The 15,490-nt window shown below is 43.3% G+C and overlaps 1 protein-coding gene across 2 annotated transcripts in view; it reads left to right on the top strand.

The window, feature by feature from the left end:
- Nucleotides 1-3,203: 3,203 nt before the first annotated feature.
- Nucleotides 3,204-15,490, top strand: part of LOC102450669 (ubiquitin-conjugating enzyme E2 E2) — a 295,792-nt gene continuing 283,505 nt past the window's right edge. Inside the window, exons 1-2 of one of the 2 annotated variants that reach the window (XM_075922064.2) lie at nucleotides 3,204-3,381; nucleotides 8,995-9,183. In XM_075922064.2, the coding sequence (XP_075778179.1) occupies nucleotides 9,008-9,183 (176 nt within the window). In that variant the 5' untranslated portion in view covers nucleotides 3,204-3,381; nucleotides 8,995-9,007. The remainder of the gene's footprint in view (nucleotides 3,382-8,994; nucleotides 9,184-15,490) is intronic. The other variant, XM_075922063.2, reaches the window with a different exon arrangement.

Genomic DNA, 15,490 nt, shown 5'->3' with positions numbered 1-15,490 from the left:
ATAGGTGTGATTGGAACATAAAACCAGGTTATTTCAAAATAGGTAATCTCTCAAAGGAGAGATAGTTTATTACACAGTAATTGTATGAACTATGAGCAGAGCATGAATAGTCAGGTGTCAACAGCCTTTACAGTCTTTAGGTTTTTCTACAGTGGTTCGTGAGATCTATATTTGTGATCGCTGCATATTCTGCATCCATCAATTAGGATAAATACTGTAACCTGCTTTTCATATATCATGCAGATGAGCACCGAAATGTAAATGTGGAATGGTGTGAAGATTTTAAAAATACCCTTAGACCCAAGGAAGGAAAAATATGGTGATTCATCATTAAATTCTTATCTTCCCTGTTAATTAAAAAAAGTTCAGAGGGGTTAGTGTGTGTTGCCCATAAAAGCTCATGATACCATCTACATGTTTTGTTAGTCTTTAAAGTGCTACTAGACTATTTGTTGTTTTTTAAATTAAAAAAGGGTTTTAATAATAATTCACAAGTTTAGTAAAATCTAGTTAAAATTAATTACAGATGATGGAAGATTAAAGAATTAATACTTTGAACATAAGTATTATAAGATATAGCAATGTCTGAGTAACATCCCACTCTTTTTCAGGTTTGTCTAGTTCCAGCTTAATATCACAATTAGTACATTGAAACTCATCTCATTCATGTGTGCTGCTGTTTTAGCCACTCTTAAATGTAATGTTTACCTGTGTCAGGGAAGTGATATTAATTTACTTTAAAATGGTTATTCCACAATACCATGGCCAATTCGGGTTCTTTAAGTTTTCTTATGCTGCAAGTTGTCCGAGGTTGTTTATATCAAACTCTGCTGATAGACTGCAGAGCTCTATGGTCAAAACTATTCAAGTAAATATAAATGTGTAGTAGTATAAATTAATAACTTTGGCCTCGTTACATCTTGGACATTGTCTTTTCATAGCACTGTGCCTTGTCTCTTAATCCTTTCTGAGGTGGAGTTGTGCACCACATTGCAATTCTATTCTTGTCCCTCATTTTTTAAACACACAGCCAGGCTATGTCTACACTACAGGGTTTTTGCACAAAAACCTGCGGAGCGTCCATACCTCAAGCGTGTTGTTGCACAAGAAAATCTACTTGGTTTTGCGGTGTACGTATATCTCCTTCTATGAGGTATAACTCCTTTTTGCGCAAGAGTTCTCGCACAAAAAGTTGTGTGTGTATGCTCAACAGGAGTTTCTTGAGCAAAAAGAGCCTAACACAAAAAGCACAGGTGCTCTTGCCTAAGAGTGTCCATGCAGTGTGGACGCTCTCTTGTGCAAAAGCACATCGCTTTTGCAATGTGCTTTTGAGGTGTAGAAGTGCTTTTGCACTAGAAGTTTTTGCAGAAGATCTTTTCTGCAAAAAGCTTCTTGTGCAAAAACCTTGCAGTGTAGACAAAGCCCCAGTGTGGGGATGTAAGCATCCATTGGAGAGTTCCTTACTATGGCCTTGCTCCCAGATTAGTATTTGTCTCTTCTCTCTGGCTATGTGGTTGAGGCAGAAATAGGAGTTAGACTGATGGAAGAAGAGGGTGGGCAGACACTATTACTGGCACATGCAACTGGCAGAATCAGAGAAAGAGGTGAGGAGAGCGAGAAAATCAAAGGGGCCAAAGAGGCAAAGAAAAGACCATTAATCTGTATTCCCATGTGTTTTTACTCTCTTCCCCACACCTCCTTTCCTACTATTCTCCCTTTGTGCACTGCACCCCTGCTTCATCTTGTTTTAATTTACACTCAATTGCTTGGGGCAAATGACCTTTTATTACGTGTTTGCGCAACGATCAGCACACTGAAGCACGGATCCTGCTTGGGCCTTCTGAACTTACTACAATATGTACTAATAAATAAAAAGAAAAGAAAAGCAGAAGGGGAAATGCCAAACCTCCCTCTAACAAAATGAAACTCTCAAGACACCATCTGACTGACCCAGGTCAGATCCTTGCATTCTGTACTCTCTCTCACGTGACATTTAAACCAGGATATACCCATTTTATCCTTGGAGCAGCCACCTTCCATTATATCTCACTCCTTTCATTTATGCACGATACTAGCCCATTGATGTCCCCTATTGCACTCACATTTCTTAAATGTAATGCCTCATGCAACTGCTTCCTTTATACATAACTCCTGCACACACCCCTACGCACCTATGTTCAATTACACATAACCTTGTTCCCAGAAATTAAGCTCCTTATATATATATCTCTCCAGGAATCCAGCTCCCTCCCACATAACCCACCCGCTCAGGTGCCGAGCTCCCCTCACACCTATCCCCCCAGGTACTGAGCTCCCCTCCCCACCTAACCCAACTGCCTGGGCACCCATCTCCCCCCCACACCTAACCCACCTGCCCTGGCACCCAGTTCCTCCCCACACCTAACCCACAAGCCTTGGCACCAGCCCCCCCACCTAACCCACGTGCTCAGGCACCAGCTCCCCCTCCCCCCCACCTAACCCACGTGGCTGGCACACAGCTCCCCCCCCCCCACCCAACCCACCTGGCTGAGCACCCAGCTCTCCCCAACACACCTGCCAAGGCACCCAGCTCCCCCCCCCACCTACCCCACCTGCCCTGGCACCCGGCTCCCCCCCCCCCACCTACCCCACCTGCCCTGGCACCCGGCTCCCCCCCCCACCTACCCCACCTGCCCTGGCACCCGGCTCCCCCCCCCACCTACCCCACCTGCCCTGGCACCCAGCTCCCCCCCCCCCACCTACCCCACCTGCCATGGCACCCGGCTCCCCCCCCCCCCTACCCCACCTGCCCTGGCACCCAGCTCCCCCCCCCCCACCTACCCCACCTGCCCTGGCACCCGGCTCCCCCCCCCACCTACCCCACCTGCCCTGGCACCCGGCTCCCCCCCCCACCTACCCCACCTGCCCTGGCACCCGGCTCCCCCCCCCACCTACCCCACCTGCCCTGGCACCCGGCTCCCCCCCCCACCCCCCCCCCACCGACCCCACCAATTCCCATCCCCCCACTCCCGGGATCCTCTTGGACCCGAGTCAATGGTCTCATCCCAGCGTGCCCGCCGGCGTGTCCCTTTAACGCGCGCTCCCGCCAGACCGCTGCGCCCCCGCGCCAGGCCGCTTGTCATTTTTTTTCTCCTCCCCCCGTGCGCGAGCCCGCCCCGCCCCCCGAACCCCGCGAGCTCCCGGCTCATTGGCTGTCGGGAGCGCGCGCGCGCGCGGCGCTGTCGGGTGCGCGCGGCGGCAGCTTCACTTCTCTCCGGGCAGCGGCGGCGGCAGCAGTAGCCGAGGGGGCAGCGCGCAGCCCCCACCCTTCGCCTGGCCCCAGCCGGGCCGCCCGCCCGCAGCCTGAGCCGGCGTCAGCCCCAGCCCTGAGCCCGCCCGCAGGTAACGCTCCCCGCCTCTGTCCCTCCCGCTGCTTGCCCCCCGCAGCGCCCTCCTGCCCCACCCCCTCCCCCCCGCCCGCCCCGCCCAACCCCGGTGCCCGCCTGCCCCCTCCCGCATCAGCACCTGCCCCCTCCCCTCCCCCCTCTCCCGCATTCACCTGCCCCTCCCAGCCGCCTGCCCCATTCCTCTCCCCTTGGCCGCCACCCCCACATCCCTCTGCCTCCCTGCTCCACTCTTCTACTTTCCTCGCTCGGCCCTCCCTCCCCTCCCCCATGCCTCTAGCTCCCCCCTGCCCTGTTCCTCTGCCCCCTACCAGCACCACCTGCCCCATTCCTCTTCCTCCCCATCCCTCTGGCTGCTCCAGCATCACTTGTCCCCTGACCACGTCCCCTGCTCCTCTGTCCTCTCCATCCTCCTTCCATAGCCCACCTTATCCCATTCTTCCGCCATAGCCTTAACCCCCTGCCCCTTCATCCATCCTCCCCAAAACATAGTCCCACCAATTCCTATGTGCTTCCCACCCTAGCTCCATCAGTCTCTGTTCTCTTATACTTACTATGTCCTCTGCCTCACCATCTGCCCATTCCTGTATTCTCCAGCTAACACTGCCTGTCCCACATCTCTTTCCCCAGCTACTTCCGTCCCACAGCTCCCCAGAACATTCGTGTCCTGTGTCATTGCTACCACATCCCCCACCCTTTGACACCCCACCACATCTCACTGCAACAGCCCCATCCATCTCCCTGCCCCCATACGCTCACCATGTCTCCCTGCCTAGCCCCATCAATTTGCCCCTCTTCCCTTTGGTACCCCACATCCTTCCTGCCTCTGTTCCTCACCCAGGGTCCTAGCAATGCCTTCTCTCAGTTTTCCTACAATACTAATTGCATCCTCCAGCAATCCCTCCTTCACTATCCCCTACAGTACTCCCCCACACAGGTAAAGACCACCTTCTTTTGCCTCTAACCATCCTTGTATCATCACCAGTAATTCTTTACCTTTTGTTCTTCTCTGCATTGTCCTTCTGTCCCCTAGAAATACCCTTCCTGCTCCTTAGGACCTTGTTCTTAAACGCCCCTTATCCTTTCTCTGCACTCATGCACAGACATGTATATGGGTCAAATAATTCCATTCCCCCATAAATCCCTTATCTCTGTTCTCACTGATATAAACATCCCCTCAAGGAGAGGGATGGGGAGAAATCCCCCTTCCAGAAATACATAAGGATGGGAATTAGCAAATACCAGTAAGGAATTCTACCTTATGCAACTACCTCTTCTACAGCAGAGATGGATAAACCACTCCACTCATGGTGACAAGAGCAAACTAATCCCGTAGCTCATCTTGCCCAACCCCCATTTCTTCCTTACATGACCTCTATGCTTTCCTTACAAATTCTTCTCCTGCTATTATCTGCTGTCCACTACTTCTCACCCTAATGCCTCTGCCCCATATCCTTTCTCTTCCATCCTCTCTTTCCACTTTCTCTGTATTACTTTGTGTGGAGGAAGAAAGGATCTGGAAAGTGCAGGATAAATGTCATTTTGAAAAATGCCCATTTCAGTCCCCTGCTATCTTTTTGTACTGCTTAATTATGTTGAGTCTCTATGACATGTGCCTCTCCCTCCCACTCCAGGCAGCAGGAAAACAGGAGAAGGGTGTGTGTGTGTGTTGGTCTGGAGCTGCAGCAGCAGCAGCATTTTATTTTTTGGTCCCTCAAACATAGACCCTGGCCTGGGGTTGGCTATGAATTGGACTCTTCCTGCTTTTTCTCCTGTAATGTTAAGATTTTTTTTGTGTGCCCTTAATGGTTTCTAATTAAGATGGAGCGAGGTAGCTGCTCCTGCTACTGCTTTCCATGGACCCAGAAGAAAAGTTGCATTTGTCCTTTTGGTTCTAAGAAATCAAGTCAATTTAAGAGAGGCATCATCCCTGGCTCTCTTGCCCTCAGGACCTATCTGCACATTGCTGGAATCTTTTTTTCCCTGGCTGCAGCTGTTGTTTTTTGATGGCGGGTTGATTGGGTAAATGAAATAAGTAAGTTGTCTTGAACATGTTTGGTTTCAAAATTTACAGATCGGGTTTAATATCAAGGTGTTTAAATACATCATGATTCTTTAGGGTAATACTTGTAATCCTCCTTCTGTTCCCTCCATCCAGCTCTCACAATACAAGGGCAGCAGAGGGTTTAAATTCTGAATGTGGCATAATTTAGCAATTCAGAGAATAGCACATAGTCTTTTGCTTTTCTGTTTGCACTGAATTGTGTCTTGGGGATACTTGGCTTCAAAAAATATTTTATGTGTTTTGCGTAATTGCATTGAAATGTTTTCCCACAGTGTCATTCCCCATGTTGATTTTTCCACTCTTGTTTGTTGTGTTTCTTATTTTGGCCACATATTTGAAGGTTTGACCTCACAGACCCTTTTAAATATCCTTTTATTGAGGTTAAATGTAGCTTTTAAATCTTAAGTAAAATATATCTTGATTTTTTTTTTTTTTATTTAGAGAAAATAAAAGGGAAGGTATAGAAAATATTTGCATCGGAGAGGGAAATGAGAAATAGCTAGACATTAAATGACAGATTTAAACATTTTCCTGTTGTAAAAGCTGTAATGATACATTATGGGGTACTATTTCTGCATATATCTGTTGGGTAGTAACCTGAACTCATAAAATAGTACAGTAGTTCTTGGATAATAGCAATATTTATAGCAGGATTAGCCACAGCTGACTTTCTGTGGAAATAGGCTTCATTAAAAAATGTTGCTTTTTTTGGCCAACAGTTGTAAATATGTATACGGTGTGGGTAATCCTCTCATAAAATTAAATGTAAATGACAGATCAATATCCGAACTTGAAGAGAAGAGCAAATAAAGACTCTCTCAAGCATTTTAAGGAAATATTGCTTTATTTTTATACATAGGAAAATATAGCTATATAGCTAGCTGCAAAGTCAAAATGTGCATTTAATAATTATATGAAGTGTAGCTGTATCAGCGTTGGTTCCAGGATATTAGAGACACAAGATGGGAGAGGTAATCTTTTAGCTTGTTTCTCACCAAGAGAAGATGGTCCAATAAAAGATACCTCACCTACCTTGTTTCGTTTAGTAATTGTAACTCAGTCTTGAAACTGTGTGTGTGTGTGTGTGTGGGTGTGTAGTAGCTTTTGTTTATCTCTTAAAGTTTTATTTTTTTCCATTTAGATTTTACAGCTGAAATGTAGATGCCTAAAGATTAATCTATTTAAAATGTAAAAAATGGAAAATAGTGTCTGCTGTAGGGGGGGAAAAAAGGAAATAACAATTGTTTAACGGTTGAAGTTAAAGCATTATTTTCAATTCTTAAATGCATCACTAAGTCTGTGCAATGTAACTATATTCTTAATCAAAACAAAATATGATTAAAGCTAATCTGTTCTAGTATCCATCAACTGTTTTCTTTAAGTATTCTGAACCCCACCCCTCTAAACCTCATTGCTTTGATAGTCATATAAATTATCTAGAGGGATTTAATTAATATGAGTTACGATTTATTGATACAAATAATAAGGAAAGTCTATACTGTTTGATAAATTTTAAGATTTTAGTAATGCTCCTAACTGCAGAAAACTCTTTTCAGGATGTAACTATAACAATTTTTGGCCCTTTATTTGTTTGCTTTAGTCCTCTTCTCCTGTCCCTCCCCCCCAATGCCCCGTCCATCACACATACCGATACCACCTTGGTGTGTCTGAAGCTTTTTCTTCCTTCCTTTGCCCTCTACCATATCCATGTTGGTGATACTGTCTGGATAGATGATTTACATCTTAACGTTCAGTTACAAACTGTTGATAAACTTTTAGTCTCATTGTGTCCAACACACTAGCCACATATGGCTATTTTGCTGGTTGAATGTGGCTACTGCTTCAGAACTGGTTGAACAACATGGTTTTAGTCAGTTAGAGCAAACTATTATAAATTTTACACTTTTAGATGGGGGTTCTCAAACTTCATTGCACTGCAACTCCATTCTTGCAACTCCGTTCTGGCAACAAAAAATATTACACAATCCCAGGATGGGGGACTGACACCTAAACCTGCCTGAACCCCACTGGCCCAAGTTGGGGAACCAGAGCCAGAGGGCATTAACCCAGGGTGGCGGGGGAGCACAGAACACAAGCCCCAGTTCCAGGGTTAACATTCTCTTCCTTTTGCCCTGTGTGGTTGGTTTTGGCTCACGTTTTAGCCTCTGTAAGTCTAAAGCCAACTCTCATGACCCCTCTTAGTGGGGTTCCGACCCACTTTTGTGTCCTGACTCAGTTTGAGAACTGCTGTTTGAGTCAGACTGTGGAATCCTGTTTCAAGCCTTGGAGAGACTATTGCAGAATATCTCAATTGAGATGTACTGTCTTCTGTAACTGCTATTGTGCATATTGTTTCTGTATATAGCTAAAAGAATAAACGCAATAAAGTTTTAGTCTGTGAACCATATTGAATTCAAATCTCATTGTACACTGTAGGTCAGACTCTGATGTTAATTACATCTGTACACTTCCACTGAGTTACATCTGCACAACCCACATGACTGAACAAAAGTTGGCTTTGTGTACTATTAAAGTTGTCCTTTAATAACATATCTAAAAGAGAACATAGTGGTGTTAGAGGTAAGAAAGGGCCTTCTATTGTTGCTTCAGGTTTCTGGTAAATTCATTTATCAATTGTTGCTTTTGCATCTGGCAATCTTAGATCTAATGCCCAAGAAAAAACTTAATTTACAAGAGTTGGAGAAGTCATAATGATCATAACCATGTTAATTTAAACAGCCTATAGTTGAAGAAATTCAATGATTGAAGTGACAGAAGAAAAGAATATAGCTAAATGTTACTTGAGAACTAGTCATATGAAATATGTCAAGATAAAGTTAGATTTCTCTGGAACTAATGTTTGTTGACAGTTTTATAGTCTGATATCCTCTGCTCACAAAACTGGCTTCAGCAGTACAGATTTCCTTATGTTTCCCCACTGGTGTGCTTAAACCCTTGTGCTGGAATATTATGTCTAGCTATAAAAGATAGGTAAGGCTTAAAAAGGACATAGAAATTGAACTTTCTCCATCAACCGGTGAAAATGTGAATTCTAGACTGAAAACCCATCTATTAGGGTTGGCGTTAGCCCACATGTAAGGAGTCTGGACTAACGAGTAGTTTTAAAATAGTAATGACTGCCATTGCTAACAAGGGGCCTGATTTGAATCGATATCCTAGAAGTGACAGACCCTTCATCCCATCACCAATCCCGTGATCTCTCCATTCCGTTAGTATTAGATTGTTATCATTCTGATGATTTTCCACTTACCCAGAAGGATATTTATTTTTTCTGATTTTAGATCTCTTATGTAAAGATTTTTTTCATATTTTGATGTGTATTTTTGTAGTTTATGTAAAATGGTCATCTTTTAGTTACTTTATAGGTATTTATAGCTAGATTCTTCAATACTGCAGAATAGAGTACTATATTATGCAAGTGATTTCTTTGTCTTGTCGATCACTATCTTTATAAAAAGTTTAGTAACAATACTATGTTATCAGGCACTTTCAAGAAGACTCCTTACTTGCTTTTGTCTCCTTTAGCTTGGAGTCTAAAATGTCCACTGAAGGGCAAAGAGTTGATGATAGCCCAAGCACTAGTGGAGGCAGCTCTGATGGAGATCAACGTGAGGGAGTTCAGCAAGAGCAAGAAAGGGAGCAGGTTCAACCCAAGAAAAAGGAGGGCAAGATCTCTAGCAAAACAGCTGCTAAACTATCAACTAGTGCTAAAAGGTACTCTGCTCATTGTAGTTTTTTGTTTTTGTTCGTTTTTTGGGGGATGAGCATCAGCCTAATTCATTTTCTTAATGATTATTCCAGTATGATTGAATCTGTACATAAGTTCTTTGAGTGGGGTCATAATGTGACTTGTTTGCTCTTTTGGTTTTTACAGTCTGATTTTGTTTTCACATGGTTTTAATATTAGCTTGCATGATAGAAACTGACACTTTTATTCTGAGTGTTACTCGGATGGTTTTGTATTCTTAAAGTGTGTGAGAGAAACATGTCAGTGTAACTTAGAGATAATTAATCATAAACATTTCAGACAAGTCAGTAATTCATCATGCTAGGAGACTGCTGTAATACCTATCTCTACAAAAGTACTACATTTCCTTGTCCCAGATGATCAAGTCAGAAATGATGGAACAAACCAGTGTGTTTATTTCATTACATTAAACTGTAGTATGTCTTAATATTGTCTGCCAACCCCCCCCCCCCTTCCCCCATTCTGAGAGGAACGGCACATTTGGAGAATGGGGTCACTTAAACAGCTACTCTTGTCACCTCATTCACTGTGTGGCTGATATGGCTGGACTGGGTAGAGGAAGACTGCATTAACAGAGTAGCCCTATTGCATCAGCATTAATTTAGGCATCAATGTTCAAAACGTATTAAAGGAAACCCAAATAAAAGTTAAGAGTTTATATAGAACCCAGTTATGCACACCTAACTTGTTCAGTATCCTGATTCTTCACTAAATTATACCAGTCAGAATTAGGAGTTACTATTGTAAAACTAGTATAAAGGAGAGGAGGCTCGTTCCATACGTTTGTAGTTTCCTGTAAATATGGTGTGAAGCTTAAGGTTGCAATACTAGTGTGTACATGTTTTAATTCAGACATTTTATCTTTATTTTTTTACTTAGATCTGTGAGGCTGGTACATATAAATTACTCAAATCTCCCTACATATCCACTCTCCATCCTGCCAGTGATGCCAGCCTTGATCAATCATTTTGTTATTTCTCCTCAGTGTGTCTTCGTGCTTTCATCTTATTCAAGGATAATCTTCCTTTATGTAGTCTGTGGAGTCTGTGTACTCTTCCCTCCCCTGCCTTTCAAATCCTTCCTCAAGGTTCACTTCTACCATGATGCTTACAAAAGATTATCTACCATTATTAGTTGGCAGAGGATCAGTGGGGATTACTAATATCTAACTCTTATGTTTTAAACTAAAGAGGGAAAAATGACTGTCAATAACTTAGAATTATAAAATTGTGCAAACACCTGGTCTTGTAGTTGCTATTGTTCCTAACATTGTTCAGGCTCAAATACCACCTCCTATTGTTAAACTTATTTATTGCATCTTGTGGACCCTTTAGAATAGGGTACAGTGCGTACCTCAATGAAACCATGATTCTGATTTGGGCCTGTGGACACCACTATTCAGAAATCAATGATGTGTCAGAAGCTGGGCTATTAATCTTAATTTTATGACTTCAAATCTTAGAGTTTTTATCAACATGCATTTATCAGTGATTAAATTTTAAAAGGTTTAAATAATTTTATCATATCTACTTGTGAGTTCTCCTAAAATTAATTATTCCAATTGCTGTCAGATATGATTGCCGATGAGAGTGTGAAGTAGCAGTTTTACATGTATCATAATATCAGGAAAATTATGAATCTCAAAGTTGAAATGTGTTTTCCAAGAACTATGCTCCTTAAAAGTGTTTGAGTATGTTGAAATATATTGTGCTTAGAGTTTAATGTTTCTGTAAAGTAGTAAGATTTATTTTTGTTACACTTATCAACATTGGTAACTGCAGAGTCACTTCAGTTAAAGTTATTTCTACTTTTATATCCAAACCCTATTTTCAGAGGCTTGAAACTCTACCTTTTAGGCTGAATATAATATACAAGTTGTTGTTAGTTTGAAACATTTGTGAAAATCAGTTGGAAAGCTTTTAAGAGTAAGGGGAAGAAAGTAAATCCCTAATGGGTTTTGTTGCCTTTGTATTTACCATTTGCAAGGAGTAACTTAGGGGGGAAAAAACCCTTGAAAGATATTTACCTCTCAATATGTGTTATTAAGACAAACACCTTTAGAGGGTGTTTCTGTAAACACAGCTTAATTGGACTTCTTGCAGGATTAGAGGTATACCCGTTCACTTGAAATGTTAACAGCTTAAAAAATAATAGTGATTTTTTTTACCAGTTTATGAAGAAGACTGAACAAATACTTTGCAGAGCCAGTTTCTGCTTTCTGTTGCATACATGTAACCCCTCTGAATCCAGCTGTTGCTATAAAATCCCAATCATGGAGGACAGAATTTCATCCAGGAATTGTTTTTAATAACACTCAAATTCAGGAATCAACTCAATTGAAATTAGAAGGACAATGTAAAATACATTCCTCTTTTACATACATTATAGTTATTAGACAGTGCTGGGAGCCTAATACAACTCCGGAGCTTAGTTTTATTCCAAGTGCTAAATTATAGTCTACAGACTTCAGGCTTCATTCTGATCTCAATTTGGAAGCCATGCATTGTCACACTTGAAAAATCTATTTGCGCATGAAGTGTGTTGTAGCAATCTTTTTTTAGATACCTTATCCTGAGTAATTACTCCATGCATCTCAGATTAGAATTAAGAGCTAAAGAATTATAATATGAGTTTTCTTGCTGTGTTATAAATTTGACTCAAAGTAATTCTGCTTATAAAGATCACTTCCGCAATGTTAGCTTTTATATAAATCAATAGACGGAAATGTTCAGTTACATGTGAAGAGTGCTTCAAGATGTTCTATAATATATATTCTCTGTAGGGTGCTACCTTGGCAACTTAATGCTTCTAAAAAATGGCTTGTTTTTTTGAGAGAAATGTGAGGCTTTTGTGCTTCATTGTATTTATCCTTAGTTTTGTTAGCTGATTTAACATTATCAAGATGGTTTTAATTAGTTTTTGGTGGTTAATTGCAAACGTTGCAGTCATATGATCATTTTATTTCAGTGTGTTTCTTCTGTCAGCATTCTGTGTTGACTTGTATTTCTAGTTTTCCTTTTTCCTCTCCTTTCTCACCCCTGTTTTGGTGAGCTTCTTTTGTGGTTCTAGTAGCAGAATGATACTTTGATATTTGTCACTGATAAGGCATTTAAGATGCCCAGAAATGGCTATTAGTGTGATATAAGTACCTGGATAGAGTCAAATTTTATTGCAAGTAGCCATTAGCCTCCTTAGACTGTAAACCAATGAATAAGGCCTAATTGTTTTTAAAATACAGGATTTGTGCTTTTAAGATCAGTGCTTCCACTGATGTGATGTAACCCCCTCTTTCCTCCCTGGGTTACTTGGGAGCAGGCCATGTTCACCTGTATGCCTGGGTGCCTGATGGCTTTTAACATAAAAGGAGATCCTGAGAACCCCAGTGGTGATGTTGGACAGTTGGGAATCCCCTATCCACCTCTTTTGCTGCTGTCCCTTACCTCAAAAGGAATATAAAATTGCGGTGCCTCTACCTGTCTGGTCCCTGTACACACTTAGGCTAAGTCTAGACTGGCAAGATTTAGCGCAAACACTCTAAATGCAAACGTTTTTGCGCTAGAGTATTTGAGTAAGAGAGCGTCTATCCTGGCATGTGCCTTTGCGCAAAAGATTTGCTTTTGCGCAAAAGCATAGTGTAGATGCTCTCTTGCACAAGAAAGCTCTGAAGGCCATTTTAGCCATCGGGCTTCCTTGCTCAAGAAATTGATGTTACCTGTCTACACTGGCCTCTTGCGCAAGAACAGTTATCCCTGAGCGGGAGCATCAGAGTATTTGCGCAAGAAGCACCGATTTCACACAGTAGAACGTCAGTGTTCTTGCACAAATACTCGTGGTGTTACCAGATTTGCCCAATACTCTGGGGTATGCTCATTTATCAGGGTTACCCTTATGGGATTGGGGGAAGGTTAACAGTTCTATCAGTGTGCTGTTGGTGCTTACTTGGGGTCTCCTATGGAGCTGAGTTCTCCCTGCTGCCAATTCCCCCTCCCACTGGAGCTCTCCTGCAGGAACTAGGTTCCTCAGGGTGGGGTTCTTACCACCTTGGCAACACACACAGACACTCACACCCACTAATCAGAGCACGTCTGAGAGGACTGGGTACTCAGCACTCACAAGCTGACCCCCTCATATGTCCCTGGACTCAGCTGGCTGGGTTTCACAACAATGCCACACTGCACCCTCATGTGCCTTTGGACTCCGTGGGCTGGATTAAATAGCACTTTAAGCTGCCATCCTCATAAGCCCCCAGGTTCAGCACCCCCATCCCCACTTTCACACCACAATCATTCACTGGTAAACCACACGATGAGCAAACCCCACAGGATTTTGAGCACTACAGGGATCTTTTGCTTGGGTACAAGAAGCATTGTTGCAGAGCAAATGGGGAAGCCAAAACAACACCCCTTAAGGAAGAGTGAGCAAAAGAGAAAGAAAGAGAGAGAAGCAACCAGCTTAACAATGAAAGTGATTTATTTCTGAGTAGTGAATAGATATCAAACAGTTACAATATTAAATCTAACAATTACAATAGTAAATAACCATATAACAGTTTACATAGGGCAGGGTCAGGAGGCTATGCTTCGAGAGAGAGTTGATGTGAGAGAGAGAGAGACCTCACCACTCCACTCCATGGAGCTTGCACCGATCGGGGTTCCCAGATGATGATGGTAGCCGGGGGGTCCAGAGGGCAGGAGACAAGCAGAGCAGAGCCCCCAGCACGATCAGACAGGAGATAATGAAGTCTCAATGGAACTGATGCAATTTAAGTCCAGGTATCAGAACAGTTTTCTTGGGGCAAGGATAGGAGTTGTATAGAGATAGTTCAAAGAGAAAGAGGAGAGACAATAGAGACTGATCACACCTGGTTATGGGTGATGTTCCTTGAACGAGCTCACAATGCAACTAGGCAGTTTCAGTATTTTAGGTGTCAATAGGATCATTACTAGAATTGGTCTGATAATGACTAATTTGGGTGTGAGCAGGCCTAGGTTCATTAGCATCTGGAGCAGGGATTTGCCATCAGGCAGTGCTTCTCTGCTTTCGGTGTCCCATAGTTCACTGCGGTTCCTGCTTTGGAAGAGCTGCTCTTCATTTTGTATGCTAATGAGATGTCCCTCTGTTCCATCTTTAATGCAAATGAGGCTGGGGTGTTTCCTTAATTGTATCACCCTTGTCTGAAGCAGCTAGGTGTGTCTTCCCCGGCCTTTTCATTGCTTTTTCTTTGATTCTAGCAGAGGCCTGAGGGAGGGGAATGGTTTTCCATGAATGTCACTCCCTGGCTCCCCAAGAGCACAAGGCTGAGAGGTGACCATGTTCTGGTTCCCCAAGAATCACAGAGCTGGTGGGTAACAGTGGCCAGTGTAGACAGGTGGCAAGATTTTGCGCAAAAGCAGCCGCTTTTGCACTAAATCTTGCCAATGTAGACGTAGCCTTAATGGTGTGCCTTGGGAGTCTCCAGGAATAAATTTATTCCAGTAATAATCTGGATCTAACTCCAAAAGTACATTATTTATAATTGTTGATCTAATTGATTACATTAGAATTAACATACCTTTACTTAAACCCTGTTCATTTAAATTTTTAACAGACGAAAAGTGAATAAAATGAATTAACCAAGTACACGGAAGAAAGGAAACTTATCTAACTAGCATTGACACTGCCACCATTTATCCCACCCCAGTGTGTCCAGTTCTTTGGATCTGAGTCCCAGGCACTTGCTAGCATGGGCGCGCTTGAAGATCTGCAAGTGGAGTGGAGACAGCACTGTGCAGGTTGTGTGTGTCAGTCCAGGCAGAGCAACAGCTACAAAATCCCTCTGCCACGGGAGCAGGCCCCACCACATGCTAGCCGCTCTGGTTCATTGCACAGATCACTCTGCCTCTCTTGGCACCCAGAGTCAGTTTGTCCTCTTTGCAGGCAGCACTTTCCCAGACAGCTACAGTTACTAACAGAACCTTCTATCCAGGCCCTTATCAGTCTCAGGCATAGTCAGAGTCTCTCTCCTTCAGGGAGAATCACCAACAGCTCCTGAAACCGTTTGTAGTTTGGGTGGACAAAGGGTCTCTGCCTGATGGATCCGGCTCACCAAGCAGGTGGATCCGGCCCTCAGAGGCCCTGCTGCTCCCCCACCCCAGGCCAATTAGGGCCTGGGAGTGGCGGAGGGCGCAAAATCTCCTCCCACCCTGCCAGGAGCACATAGTGCTTTGAAGCCCTGCATGCTGTTTGCATGGCGGGGGGAGGAAGAGGAGAGTGGAGGAGGCTTTGCGTGTTCCC

This window comes from Pelodiscus sinensis, chromosome 2 (assembly GCF_052426305.1).
Source record: "Pelodiscus sinensis isolate ZL-2025 chromosome 2, ASM5242630v1, whole genome shotgun sequence".
Lineage (NCBI taxonomy): Eukaryota > Metazoa > Chordata > Testudines > Trionychidae > Pelodiscus > Pelodiscus sinensis.
The sequence above is the reverse complement of the archived record's forward strand: the minus strand, read 5'-3'. Positions and strand labels throughout refer to the sequence as shown.